Raw genomic sequence first — 16,001 nt, 5'->3', positions numbered from 1 at the left:
TATTCGTTAAAATCATCTAATTCTCACATCAGAGAGTATCTGAGATCAAATGTACATAATAATATATATATTGGAAAAATAGTCAAAATTTTAGAAAAAATTAATTGTTTAGTATGAATTACTTATTATATATAATAATATATATTATATATATAAAGTGCCGTTAAATTAAATTAAAAAAAATTTGTTAATTCTAATAATAAAATCAGGAGGTGAAGGAGTTGAAAAATTAATTTTGGTTTATCGCGTTTTATCACATGTGCTTCGCAATTTTAGTCAAGACTAAAATTGTAAAGCACAAAAAACCATTTCGATTTTATAGCATCTTAATGTACCCGACATTACGATCTTCGTGATTTTCTTTCACTCTCCGTCACAATTTCGTCCGTTCTGAGGAAAGATTTGTTCCCTCGGTTATCTATGCAATTCCAGCGTGGTCGCGATAAGTGCTCTCAGATTTACAGTTTAATGCACAATCGTCTTGCCCCGCGCTCGCGTTTGCCCTCCACTCGCCTCTAATTACTCTGGGCCGAGGCTTCGGCCTTAATTGAAATACCGAGTCCTTACTAACGTTCACCGCTCTGCCCGAGAGCTGTCGTGATACCAAGCGCCAGTGTGAAGTATCGGTGCAAAAATATTCAATCTTGTAACAGTCAGCACGATTACCACTCTCGAGAGGTTCATTCTTCAACTTGGCGTTCTTGCAAATCGCGATCGCGCCAAAGTTAGAAAAGCAAATTGTCCGAGCACTTTGACAAATTCTCTTCATCATTTTCCTGATTGTACGTTTTACCATATTACTAACTCTTAGTACACATGATTGGATTATTCGCGACCTATGCGTTTAATTTCTCTACACATAGAAAAAGAGTTTGATTGCATTAATTCTGGTTGAAAATGGAACAAATCGGAATTTTCTGATTAAATTCATTTATAATTTCAGAATTTATATAATTAGTTTTTCTCAATATATAGAAAATAATCAAATTAGTTATAATATTTATACATAATTTTTTTTAATACAAGCTTACAGATATTTTCTTACAGATTACTTTAAAGATGTTAAAAATCATAATTTTTATAAAAGTTTTTTATAAAATTTTATTTTACATTATTTTTATAAAAATCATAATTTTTATGATGAAAATTAATCCATGACGATTCATTGCAGTAAACAACCAGAAAATGATATAAGTTAAGTCGATTACATTATCAATAACATTTTTCAAACAGTCGTTGGAAATAACGGTTCTGTTGTCTTAGGTACGTGAAAAATACCGGTTTTCAATGACGGTGACATAAATATCGATCTTAAAAAGATATAAACGTTCATCCGCGATTCGGGGCCGGATGTCTTCGTTGAGCGCATCATTTCTCCCGCAGACGAACCGTTTTCTCCGCGTCTCTGCCACGCGCATTCGCCACAAAAATGAATTCACGAAATCTGCTCCCTGACATATAAAAGAATACCCCTCTGCCTCTCCCGATTCGCCCGTCTACACAGCCACCAAGCTCTTCATCTTCTCCTCGTCGCGCGTAGCAGGGAAACGCGAATCCCGGACGGCGTTTCTCATAAAGTCGCGAGTTGGCGCGTAATCGCGGGTATATTAAAGCGCGAGAAGATCAGTCTGGGGAAGATTCCGCGAAATAAGGAGAATTCCGGCGGCGAACACTTGCACACCATATAAGCACGATATGACGGGCATCAAACAAGAATCTGCAAGCGTCTCGAGAATGATACGTGTTCCCCGCGAGACCGCGATTGCAGAAATTCTTTCGTGGCGTTGAAGACGAATTGTACGAAAAGTGTTAATATATTGTACGATAAGTGTTAATAAAGTGTTAATCCGTCGGAGAAGAGAATTAGACCGATCATAACTGATTTTTAATTAACATTCCACAAAAATTCTTGTCCTTTTTATTTGTTGAGAAATTCTGTGAAAAATTTCCACACATATTATTATCGATTTAAGCCAGCAATTAGAATATATTTAAAGGTATCTATTTTTTTTTAATTGTAAATTTTGATAGATAAATTTAATTTTCCATTACAGCAATTTGGACTCGAATCAAAACTTTTGACGATTGCACAATCTGTACGATTGATACTGTAAGAGTCTAAATTGTAAGTAAAAAAAACTTTGAATCTTCTTCTATCAATCGCCGTAAAGCTAATTAAGGTTTACTCACAGCATTCTGTACTTCAAACAGAATGCTTTAGAACTTAAATCTACTTCTCATAGCTATAGTTGAAGAATAAGGCCCGATTGTACCAATGTTACTTTAACTTTAAGCGAGGCTTAAAATTCTCTCTTTTTCTATGTCTCTACCGTCTTTAAAAAAAGAAAAAGATTTTTAAGCTTTAAAATGAGTAACATTGGTGCAATCGGGCCTAAATGTAAAAAATAAGTAAAATATAATCTGATTTCTATAAATTTAAATTTATAAAAGATAAGTATAATACAATCCAATTTCTATGATGGTTAGAACTCGTTAATGCTTTGACTAGAATTTTTTCCGATTTTTATGGAATAAAAGAGGAGCAATAAAAAATTTGCTTTGTTTCTGCAAGCAAATTATGCCTCTATTCCTGACGGAAGAGTTAAAATTCATATTGCTGGCAGACGGTTAGTAAAAGATCTATGCTTGCTCGTTATTTTCGTTTGTCCTAATATTATGCAATAGTATAATATAACGTCTATAAGACTTCAGCACTTACGTGAATGTATACGATATAGACTCAGCTGATCGTTCCGTGCAAGGCACAGAAATAGCGGTCGATGGATGAGAAGATTGTAGATTATTTCCCTGGCATAATATTAGCAACCGTGTCATGCACTTATTTCTTTGCCCGACAAACATTCAGACATTTAAATAATGACGCAAGCTGACGCGTCAAAGTGATATCGCTTTGACGTACTGTTCGCGGAAGTAATTAACTATAATTTATATCACTTAGTACCGAGTTCAAGAATATCTCTTATCAAATCTTTAATGAAAAGAAGGAAACGTGAACAATCGATGTCCTCGATTTGCTGTCGTAATTTCAACCTTTTTCATCGGAGCTAACATGAATGGGAGAGATACGCGCGGTTGATTTCTTCGAGAATTTAATGTCAAATTCGTTTGTCTCCTTTCGTTTCCGCGAATAACGGAAATGTACGTTCGGTCAACCGATGAAGGATGACACTGAAACCATGAAAGTTACCGACTCTTGCCGAAGTTCTCAAGATAAAACCAGTCCGAGTCGTTCGTTCGCGCGAGCTAGCAAAGAAACGTGAATCGAAAAACGATGAAAACGAGATGAACGACACGGTGGGCATAAGTCGACGAGAGAATTACATTTTTTTTCTTTTTACGCCTCTCTTGTGTCGTGCACTCAATCTCCTAGTTCGCAAAAGTAGTAAACGCTTAACGTCGATGCTTCCCCGCCATCCTTCGTAGTAATTATTCGCCGCGCATCAAACTGAAAGAATTGTAACGCGGATAATAAAATCCCCTGGAACGAAGAATAAGATATAAGATAGGCAAGCGGGAGAAATGGCACGTCGCTTTTTATTGTCGACGTTCCCTGGTACGGCATAAAAAAATCTTTCTAAGGTGATGATAAAAGAAATACGTGGTTTTCAAAAACGGTTCAATAAAAAAAATAACCAGTGATAAATTTAATGTCAAATTTCGCTTAGAAATATATTTAAAAGGCAATTATTTTACGTAATGCTTTTCATTGCAGCGTCATATAATTTGGGAATTGATTCTTGTTACATGGTATGATATTAATATATTAACATAATAGTATAACGCATAATCATCGCGTTGATTTCATACAATTATTTATGACGTAAATTTATACAAGAGTAATAAAATGTGAATTAAAATGACACTATTTACGATCTATCTAAGCAGTAAGGCTTTGCGCTCAATCAGACGCCGTTTAATGCGAGGAAAGTAATTCTTTCTTTTCTTGCTTCCCTTCCGCTCCGCTCATCTTAATATCGTGATATCTAAGTAAAGGAATTCTTCGAGCAGCTGTCGCGCCCGTACCGCGACATTATTCTTGGAACCTTCCTAAGTGAGGATATTAATCGCTGAGAAGTTACGCTTGACCGAGTTTCTTCGGGATAAATGAAGAGAAGACAGTATGTCTGCTGAATGTAATCACATTTTATTGAGCGCGCCGTCAATTGCATTATTTTTACTAATCATGTATTTCTTATTCGAGTACCTAGTTATTATTCAAAGCACATATGGTAAAGAATAATAACGAAGATGATGAATATTTATTTAGATAGTCACAAAAATTCATCATTATTTAACTTTTGAGTAATTAAGTGATTTAAAGATACGCAAGTAATTCTTGTTTTATTTTCTTTATTTTTTGTTCAAATTTAGGTTCTTAAAGGCAGCATTAATATATTATTAATATATTAATATATTATTATAATAATATATTATTATATCTCGTCTTTTAACTGTAAAACTTTATTTATTACGTCTTGCTCTTCTATTGTTTCTTGATTGTTACTACACATCAATAAAGTTATTATTATTATTAAGTTGATAGGTAGAGTGCTCAGATATTAAAAAAAAATTTAATTTTACACTGAAAAAGATTTACTAAATATAAATACATATTTCTTTAAATAATGCTAAGTAAATATTTATTTATAGTAAATATTTATTCAATAAAAAAAATAAATAAATTAAATTAATGGTTCTCGTACTAAATAAAATATACGTTTATATTTAGCAAATTGTACTTATTGTTAATTCAAACAACTATTCAAATAAATATTTATTAAAACTTAATTTTTTTTTCGGTGTATAATTATATATTTTTTTCTAGTATACTATGTTATATTATATCTTTATAAAATATAGGAATGCAAAAATAATGAATTTTAAGACTGGATATCTGAATAATACTCTTTATTTTCTTTTCTGAGAATACGTTTAAAACAAACTATACCTGAATGATATGGCCAGACTCATTTAAAGGTTAAGCTTGCATAATTCTGTGCAGTCAATTAAAAAAAAAAATGATTTTGCAATCAAGGAAACTTTTTTTCTCCTCTCGGCAATTATCCCCTCTTTACTTAGTAGCGGAGTAAGAAATTTATCTTCGCTCGACAAACAACGAATGTTTGGACACGCTTGAGTTTTGCGGAATGGGCGAAGAAAAACATCAGATCGGCCTTCGCGTTTTCTGGACCGATTCTTTCCAGTGTGCTCCGGCGAGTAGTAAACACTTTAGCGTGTTCCCGCAGATATGTTCGACAAACACGTTCCAATAAGCACTTTTATCTCAGCTTTTAACGATGAATCGTACTCTTGGCGGCAGTGGGACGCGAATAACCGGATCGGGTCTCTCGTACATGTACGAGCGATTAAAAGCGATACGTTACGTCGCGCGAACTCGCCCGCACGAATGCTTTAATGAGAGTACCTGGTGGATCTATATTGACATTTCGGTGTATACATACATACCTATGTATATATTCGGGAAAGTGGTACCACACAGACGAAAGTAGAGGCTCTCTGTATTTGTATCGTTTATTTACATGAGCACACTAAACGAAAGCTTGTGATTATCATATTATGCGCCTCTCTGATAATTATTCCTGTTCCCGTGAACTGCAAAATTATTCTTAGTCGAATGAAGGCGAACGCTTTCTTCTCTTTTCGTACAAAATGTAGACATTTTAATAATGTCCCTCACAATTCGCAGAACGGAAGAAAGAGTGAAAGAATCTGTCCAAGACTTCTACCATTTTTCTTTTCATTTTCTGCTAACTGTTTTGAATCACCACATTATCGGGTACTCTCCTAACTTTTCTCTACACAGATGCTATGAATAGACTTACCAATCCCGTGTTGCCTTTGCGACGAATTGCTTCTGATTCTCTCTATCGATTGGCGTCGAATGGTGATAGCGATGATCATCAATGGTAACAACCGAATGGCAAATAAGGCGAGTCTCGTTTCGGTCGAGAATCGTGAGATTGTAAGGCGACGCCAGGAGTCGGGAAGCCATTCGATCCAAAGCCACCCACGATTTACCGGCCACCACCCAGGACGGATACGTGCAACGCTGCGGTGGCTTTTCTGTAACATGAAAAGATGGGCGTGGACAGAGGATCTCTTGTTTGTCGCCGAGACATTCTCTCCGCGACGCGCAAATTTCACATGTGCATTCGTGATATTCTTTTCTGTCAGAAGATTGAATCGGAATTATTTGCGAGTATTTAACATTCTTCTTCGCGAGTACGCTTCTTTATATTGGGTTGTCCGGAAAGTTCATGCCGATGTTGAAGGAAAATTGAAACGCAAAAAATTTAAATTTTAGTATACATTTATTAAATTATATAGGTTAGTCGGTACGAACTTTTCGGACAACCCAATACATTTATTGTCGTCATCAATTATATTAAATTAAAATTAAAATTAAAAAGCGCAGAACAATTATGATTTAACAGCGAGGAAAATTGTATTTGAACAGCATCCTGCAAAGTTTTGTCTCTTTTACTATTTGCGATTATCGAAAATATTTTAATGTTTTCAAAGCCGAAACCCAAGATTGTAAAGTTGATTATCGCTGCAACGTCAACAGTTTAATTCCTGTAATTTTCATCTCCACATTGCAAATTCGGACGGCTGTTAAATTCAAATGTAATTACGTTTCAAGAAATAGCTGCGGCTTTATTCTTAGAGACGGTTGTACCTCCGCTCCTAACGCAGTTATTTCAAACTCGAAATGCATAATATATACTGTAAGCTCGTTCTCAACTCTTTAAGTTCACGAGGTCCTCGAGCAGATAATCCAGCATAAGTAAACTTTGACCTCTCTTCTTCCTACGCCATAAACTTCGTTTTCAACGGCATGCCGACTGTTTCTTACGCATTATCAGGTTCTTGCACGCTCCGTCTAAGAATTTCGTCGAAAAAAAAAAGAAAAAATAAAATCAACCAGTATTCGACAGGACAGGCCACGTCGCGAATAATTTCGCGCTAATTACAGTACACTTTTAACAACGTTATATTCGTAACTAGCGTAATTATACGCGAGCGACATACGTCATACGTGAACGTGATGTATATTAACCAACTCATTAGCTTCATTAACACACATACATATGCCTGCGCACGCGCTTTGTATTATAACGGTTAATTCACGTATGTATTGCATTGTCATTGTCGCGGTAATGATTCAAAATTGTCCTCGCTATTATTGATAAAATATTGCAGTCATATCGCGCTCATGAAGATGTTAAAAAATAAAGATTAGATGAATCGTAATAATGTACATTTAAAAAATATGAAAATTATTAAATAAATGCATAAAGATGCCACGTGCAACGGCCGGTTTACGTTGACGCAAATAATTTGCTATAAACGCGCGACAGCTCCGTCGCCGACGAACAGTTATCCTGTCAATGGTCGGTTGCTCACGGCCATCAATCACCATGCACTGTGAATTAATGGACCGTTAAAAATGCACGAGCGACAAAGTATGCTGCGTGCGTGCTGCATACTGCGACAGCGGCCTGCGTGCAACTAAAAGCTAATCGATAATTCAATCGGGTGTATGCATGCGCTGTAACGCTATAGGTCGCCGAAATTGCGCTGCTTATCGCATACGTCGCCGCGGATGATAAGAGAGAGACGTAACGATGGCGATAAAGAAACAAGCGGGATCCGCGTAATTGTTTCATTATGCGATCTACGTTCCCGCGATATAATTATTTTCTTATACGTATATATTTTTTTACATGATACGTGAAAAGAATTGCGCACTGTGTGGTTTGTATCTAATTAAAATTCTCCTACCTTACCGGAGAAATATTCAAATTTATAATCATTTGCATGTATAGTTATGTAATTTATAACGAATAATTTTATATTAATCAATGAGCTTCGAATTTTCGTTTGACACTAACTCAACTTTCGTTTGAAATTAATTTTCACGTAAAAAGATAGAGAAAATTAGTTTTATTATTAAACTAGTTTTATTAAATTTAATAATGCACTGTGGTTTTATGTCACAAGCACTTTTAACAAAGTGTTCAATAGATATGAATTATCGCAAGTATAACGACTTGAAATTTAAGTGCGAAAAAGAAATATAAATCTTCTTTTTAATGTTTTACTGCAGTCTTGTGATGTAAGTATGCTCTATAACAAAATGCGTATTAAAATGAGTCACGCCCGCGGCGAAATGGAAGAAGAAACGTATGCTTTGTTTAAAGTAAATTACGCCCATCCTCTTATCTTCCTTTGCAGTCAGACCGCATGTAATGCGACGCCATTGCATTACCTCGGAAAGATTGCAATTCCACAATGCCTCGGCGGCGGTTATTTGAAAATGGCAATCTAAAATGAAAATACTATTCATAGAAAACGAGGGTCCTCGGCATTAAATATGATCGTATATACCAAGTCAATTTGTAAATCGTCTCGTTTAATAAAAAAAACTAGCTTCTGAAATACGGGATATGAGGATAAAAACTTTCTTAAAAATTCACTATACTCCTAAGAGAGTTGTTCCCTGGAGAGTTATTTGAGAAAAGATATGATATGGAATTCGATGATACGAATGTAAAGGACACACGGATATGCAAAAATATTTCAAAATTTAAAAAACTGTTAAATAAAAAATGTAAAATGATTGTTTTAAAAATTCACTATCATTCTGATATTTCATAGGTATCTGCATATGCATTTCTACTGCGCGATGATATTCTACGTTTTTCGCATAACTGTATTTCTTCCGTTACTATGCATACTTTCTGTTCTGGCTTTCTTCTCCTCTTACTCTAACCACAATATTTCTCGAAAAGATTCTAATGCACAGCGGATTTTCGCGAAGCAATACAGATTGCGCTTTAAAACTATATTTTTTCCTTTGATGAAACGGATTAGGTATTAAGATTATAATTTAATTAATCAATTTCGTACACTTTTATTTTCATACATGAAAATAAAAGTGTACGAAATTGAAAGTGAAAGAAATTGACGTTTGTAATTTATTTAATTTATTTAATTTATTTATAACATTTTAAATTATATATTACGTATTTCTGACATCATATTTATTATACTTTCTAAATTTCTTGGAGTAAAATCTCACTTTTTTGGAGTGAAAGTCAAATATTCATGAAAATACCGCCAATCAAAATGGGGCCGAACTTTTTACTTTTCAAAAGAGTGAAATTGTTCACTCTTCATTTGGATTTATTTTTCAACTCTAAAAAGAGTGACTTTTCTCGGAGAGAGGGATATTTTGTAACCTAATCATAAAGTCGTAGGCATTTTTTGCGCTAACTAAACTAATTAGACTAAGTCTTGAAATCTCTAAATATTTTATCTGTACAGGAGTACAAACATATTAAAGATTGAAGACATGAATATCATATTTATTACATTTTATTAACATTCACTAGAAATTAATTTCTTTCATTCCTAAAGTACCTATACAAAATACTTTAAATATTTTAACCTCTGTTCGTATCCTTTTGATTTCTATTTTATGTATGTACAAATGTATAAACAGGCTTGTTGAATCTGATAGATTCATTCTTGAGTTTGTCAAACACTTGACATTGTTTATACACTCAAAACAACTAAACACAGTAATAATTGGTAATTATAAACAACACTTGTATGAGAACAAGAACTAAGAAGGCGTTAGGTGTGATTTGGCGAGATTTCTGCACTTTAAGTTGAAGTGAAGTTTAGAACATTAACAATTTCACTTTAAAAATAAGATTGAAACTTTTCACTTTTTGTCTTAATGTGAAAGAATTTACTCTATTAAAGTGAATACTTCCTCCATGTAGAGTGAACTAGTCAGTGACGTCAGAATTAGAGTGAAAATTTTATTCCAAAAAATTTAGAGAGTAAGAACTTTCTTGTTATTATTTCAATTGTATTCAATTGTTGAAATTTTTGCAGCGGCTAAGAAGGACTTTGTTAGTCGAAACATTCCACTTATTTAACTTTATCAAATATATACACATTTAATTTTACATCTGTTTTTGCTTGTTTATCTTGGCTTTTGTAACTTTACATTTAATTATATTTTCGTTTTTTATATTGATCATTTTCTTAAATGATACTTCATTTGAAGTCATCGTATTTACATGCAATTCTTGCGAATCGATTATAAGCGTGTACAGAAAATAGTAGAAGAAAGAATAAGGAGGAAACGGAAATTTACATATCGGCCAGATAGAATTTATCGCGCGTTAGCGAATAACGCTTCTCTTCATCCACGGGCGGGCACTTCGGGACGGGAAGCACGGCGTAGCTCGAGATCCCGGGGCTAATCTGCCTCCTGGAAAGTTTAAATGGAAACGTGGTACCGGGTAGGGGGTTAACGAAACATCCGCGACGCCGTGGTAAGGGCGCCGCTGAAAAATTTTTAAGCTGCTTAACGCTCGAGTTGAATTTCCACTAGCAGTCGTGGCCGCGATTTCGAAATATTAAGTGGTAGCTTTGTCATTTCTCGATAACATGTTCATCGATTGTAATTAACAACGATATATTAATATAACGAGATAATAATAAAATAACATATCCGAGATTCGTCGCGCTCGAATAAAAAATCCGGGCGTGTCGAGCGAAAATCAAAAACGGATAAACTAAAAACCTATTTGATGAGTTTACTCGATAGAGCAGGGAGATTCTTCTTCACAATAAATACTCAGCCATATCAATCGTCTCGGTGTACATTGCGCTATTCGACTGACAATCAAATCGGAGCCGTCCGTTCGTCGCCCTCAATATGGTTAACCATGAATCCTGCGACAAGAGCGTCCCAAACCGGCAAGGCTACGTGTAGCTATGCGATACCATGGAATACCCGAAGTACCTGGCGTTGACCACCGGACGGAGCCAACGCTAGTATGCCGGACAAGAATCCGATCTGGTGTCCGCAGGCACTCTCATAGTTTACGTGCTCTCGTTCTTGGGGTTCGGGGCTTCCGCACGTACGACGGCTTTCGTACTGGGTAGTGCCGTACGCGCCACTACCATACGATCTACTATCGTTGCCTCTCGTTGCCATCGATTAACAACCCCTTACGGAATTTCGATCGTTAGGGTCGATCTTACGCGTTGCGCAATGAACACCGAAATGTAGCTCGTGTCGAGCGATGAACGTTATTCCAAAAAGTCGAATGATTCCTTTCTAACTTTTTTTTAATTTAATCTTTACGAATGGAAATTTAATCTTTACGGTGTTAAATCGCTCTCTTATTTCAAAAGTCATCACAATTTAAACAATAATTTACCAGAAAATTATGTTTCAATTTGACAGAAAATTATTAAATAATCAAATAATATAAAAGAATATACTTTTAACAAATAAAATGTTATTTTATTACTTTCATTTTACAATCCTTGAAAAATTACCTTTGACGATTTTTTTTTAACTATCCTTTTTAAATTGTAATGATTTAATAAAGTTAAATTAGTTCATTTTTATTTATTTATTTTTTGATTTAATCTTTACGAATTCAGTGTTAAAATATCGTTCTTTTACTTCAAGTGTCACAACTTAAAAAATAATTTTCAGAAGAGTGAAAAAATTATTTTTCAACTTGAATCAAATACTGAATAATCGAATAATATTAAAGAACATTATTGAAGAAATTTTTAATATAATCAAATGTCATTTTTGTCACTTTTATCTCATAATCTTTAAAAAACTATCCTAACTCTTCCTAATTATTTATGATAATAACTAAAGAATCACGTATTTTTAGTTGTGCCACTTTTAAAGTAAAGAAGCGATATGTTAAAATAATTTAAAGTACGCTTAACAGGAATTGTGAAAAATGTACGTTCTCTTAGAAAATATAAAAATTCTCGAGAAGGTTTTAAAAAAGAAGAGATGCAGGTGAACTCACTTTGTGTCATCTTGAACGTTCTGGCGGCCTCGGTGACGCTGATCAATCCGTTGCAGGCAGCATCCGAGCTCTGCGCGAGGTTCCATGTATTGTTCGATGGATTTGTGTAAATAAAACATCTGTAGCTCTCTTCGTCGCTTGTTTTACGATCGTTACGATCACTGTGCAAGCGCGCGACCATGTAATTTGTGCTGCCCTCCCTCCAATGAGCCAGACACTCCAATTCTACATCTAGAAAAACAAAACGTTACAACTGCAAATTGGCACGTATCCAATAATAACTGTTATTTTTTTTGCTTCCCCCTTCCCTCCTCTCGTTTTATCGAAATACACGGTGCCGTTGATGTATACGCGGCCGTTGTGGTATATACTTTTACGGGATTTTACAGAAAACATAAACTTGCAGCGTTAAAGTTATCAGTTGACGGGCGAGATACACCGGCTTTTGCAAAGATATATCAAAGCGAACGAAAATTCGATGATTCTCCAGCCTACACGTCCCTATTAGTAACAGACTCGTAAATAGAAGTTTATCGCTGTTGTCCCCGGATAAAGCCATCTGTAGAAGTTATAAACGGAGATAAACGATATATGAATGTTCACATGAAAACACATTACACATTACACGTTCGCATACGCGATCCGCGGACGTGTGTGGTACGATGCAGCGCCCTGTATTCATTTATCCGCGCGCCGCGTATCGAGATAGACGATCGGGCACGGGCCGATGATAATTGCGCAAAATCGTTTGGACAAGCCCAGCAACAAATAGTAATTGACAAGGCCATTAATCATTCATTCCGAAGCCGCGAGCTTTATTGACCGTTACAGGCCTTGCGCGTCGTGTTAATTAATGTCAAAGCGAATGTTAACGTCACCGCGGAAACACCGCCGACGTCATAATTCCTTTTTACCCGCTGAAATGCGCTCTGCTACCTTAACGACATGACAAGTCGATGAGCTGGGATATCCTCCTTTCACGTATAATTTGATCACATGACGATTTTGTTTCCGATAACTGGAATTAGCCTCCAATATTCCTTCACTCGCAACAATTAGAGACCGCTGTTACTCCTCTCGCCACATTTTATTGTGTTTTTTTAAATAAAATCATGTTTTACAATAAAAAATCGATAGAAAATTTAAAATAAATCAAATGTTGGAATTTCGTAAAAAAAAAACATAAATGAGAAAAAACTCGATGACAATAAAGCTGAATTGAAACTTTACATCCGCGTACTTCAAAATTTGCATCAGTATATTGAAGCACTCAGCAAGCGCTTTATAACTGTAGATTGCAACGAATTAATTATGAACCAATAACAAAATGTCACTAGGCAGTGATTGGACTCGCACACGTTGTATAATTCATAATTGTTTAGGTATTCACTTGACAAATTACGAGCGTTTGTAAACAGGTATAACACAATTGCCATGTAAATGGATATTGCACAATGCATGTTGGCATAATAATATTATTTTATACGCGGTATCTATTGTATGGTACCTGTTTGTTGAACAGTGTCAAAGATACCATGGAAAACACCGTAATCAAATTTATATAATCGCCAGCATTGAATTAGAAAGAATATAAAACAAAAGATACATCCTATAATATATAGGACAAAATTTCTAGAACATAGAACGTTCATAAACATTCTATAAACATTTGTTCATTTTTAAGACATTCTATGATGTATGCTATCTAGGATATCTATATAAAATAGATGGCCAAAATTTTCTTCGTTCACTGCTCAATTACTTTGTAAACTCCACGATCCATAAATTAATGCATTATTTATATTACAATATATTATATTTCATCAGGATACCATTCAGATATTTAAGCCACAAATTTGAACATCCTTCCTAATATGGTAAAAAAAAGAAAAAGAAAAATGTCTAAAGATTAAATAGACGTATTTAGCCGCGCATCATTGATATCTGATTCGTCTGTGTAAAATGAGTTTGTCACATGTCAACATAATGACACGGAGAGTGTACTGACCCACACTTTCGGACGAGTGAACGTTGGCACACGCTTGGTAGCGCAGGAGCAGACGTGAATCCTGCGTGCACGCTTCCGCCCGTGACCGCGGCGAATTACACTCGCCCTCACCCTGGCTGTACGTGAACTCCAGGGGACCCTTAATGGGACAGGGCAGCGGCGCTGCATTGGAGCGAAACAGAGAGACCAGAGTGGCGTCGCTGGTCAACGTGCCGCATTGGGTCAGCAGACTCGGTTCCGGTGAATCGCTCGTGCAATAAGCTAATAACAACAGCAAAACGTAATGTTGCATCACCATTCGTTATAAATGTAACGATGAGATGATGAAACATATTATGTTTATTTTGTTTTCCGGTCAAAATACAATTCCGAATAAATTAAGATATAAGAAAAGAAAAAATTGCAAGCATTGAGGGCAAAACAATTAAGAAAGAAATGAAGATGTAAAAATAGATGATGATTTTGTTCTGTGTTCTGTTTATAATAATAAAGTTTGTTTTAAGAAAAGGAAAGAATGAAAAAGAAACTAGACAAAAAAGAAAGAAAAAAGAATGTAAAAATAACAACATAATGTAAAATAATATTTTATCAGGCATAAAGAAGACAAAAGATTATAACAGGATTCAGTAAAGCATAAGTTTTTACGACGCTCTGAATTAAAAAGCTAAACATTCTTTAAGGAGCAGAAAGGAGTCATTTAAGAATCTTAATAATTAGCACTATCTTACTTTCTTTGTATTGTAGAACGTTGGCATGTTGCGCGTGCATCACAATACACCGGTAACATCTGTACTTCCTGTAACAAAACGAAAAAAAAACCAGTTTTGAATGTTATTCAACGTATGTAGGTTTTATAAATTTTACCCATTCATATTACTTACGAATTGAAACCAATAGAAATAAAATCTACGATACATATATCGTTATGTCACCGCATTCTGTTTTTTTATTAAACAAATCCATCCACTGAAAGCGTGTTTTGAAAGAAGCTTTTGAATGGCAGCACCAAAAAATTTTAAAAGCATATTTTTAAATGATTTTTCATATATACAGGTGATTTATATGCAAAAACTACATAGAAAGAACGATATTTTACTAAAGAACGATATTTTACTAAAGTATCTAAAAATTTAATTAGATTATGATCTAAAAATAATTTTGTTAAACCATCAAAATAATTTTGTAAATACCAAGCAACCAGTTTGCGTCCTGCATAATTATTCTGATGATAAAAAAAATATTATTTTCAGATTTGTAGTTAACTAAAATTTTATTTTGATAAAATCTTTCTGCGTATATAATTCAATTTAATAAAAAAAAAAAATATTGTGAAAAATCAATGAATCGTTAATCTAATATCAAGATGAGATTTATAATTTCGATATATTCCACATACATATACAAACAGAATCCATTTCATATAATTATAAAAGAGCGGATTTTATTCAACGCGTAATAACTTCGATTTGTTTCAAACGCGGTATTCGGCGTTGTGCTTACGCCCGCTGTCATTCCTCATCGCGGTGACTGTATTTACGTTGATTTCCGCTCTGGAAAAAGGTATAAATCATCGCTCTATTTGAATACCGCGTAAATTTACAAACCAAATATCGAAGTAATTTCTGTCGCGGCGGCGCTCGCGAATTTTGTCGTCGCGCTCGTCGTCACAACCGGCACCATTTCGTCGATTATCGTCCTTTTCAAAATGCACCGCTAAAGCGGATTAATATCGTTACAACCTCGAGGCTGTCCCGGTGCGCATAGTAACACAGATGCACTGGTGGCAGAGTGGCGATAGTAGCCGGAAACTATATCGAACTGACAGCCGGGAACAAAGGTAAACTTCGACTTAAGCTGCCAAGAGGAGAAGGGGAGGAAAAGGTACCGAGGGATGGAAGGGGGTGAACTCCGAAAAGGGTAGAATGGGAAACAGTGGAGAAGCTGCGCGAGAGAAGGTAAGTTGCGGACCCGAGCTAAGTAAGCAAGGTGCCAACTAGTAAGGACACAAGACAAGCTCCGAAAGTTTTTAAGTAGCTACGCGATACTACTCGTTGGACTTCTCTCTTCCTTCCTTCTTCTCTCTC

At 35.1% G+C, this 16,001-nt stretch overlaps 1 protein-coding gene across 1 annotated transcript in view; it reads right to left on the bottom strand.

Moving 5' to 3' along the window:
- Positions 1-16,001, bottom strand: part of LOC105622233 — a 78,945-nt gene that overhangs the window by 29,813 nt on the left and 33,131 nt on the right. Inside the window, 5 exon segments of the mRNA XM_012203656.1 lie at positions 5,865-5,986; positions 5,988-6,058; positions 11,910-12,140; positions 13,918-14,178; positions 14,646-14,713. Of these exon segments, the coding sequence (XP_012059046.1) occupies positions 5,865-5,986; positions 5,988-6,058; positions 11,910-12,140; positions 13,918-14,178; positions 14,646-14,713 (753 nt within the window).

Source organism: Atta cephalotes, assembly GCF_000143395.1.
Source record: "Atta cephalotes unplaced genomic scaffold scaffold00041, whole genome shotgun sequence".
In the NCBI taxonomy this organism is placed as follows: domain Eukaryota; kingdom Metazoa; phylum Arthropoda; class Insecta; order Hymenoptera; family Formicidae; genus Atta; species Atta cephalotes.
This window is presented reverse-complemented; position numbering and strand designations above follow the sequence as displayed.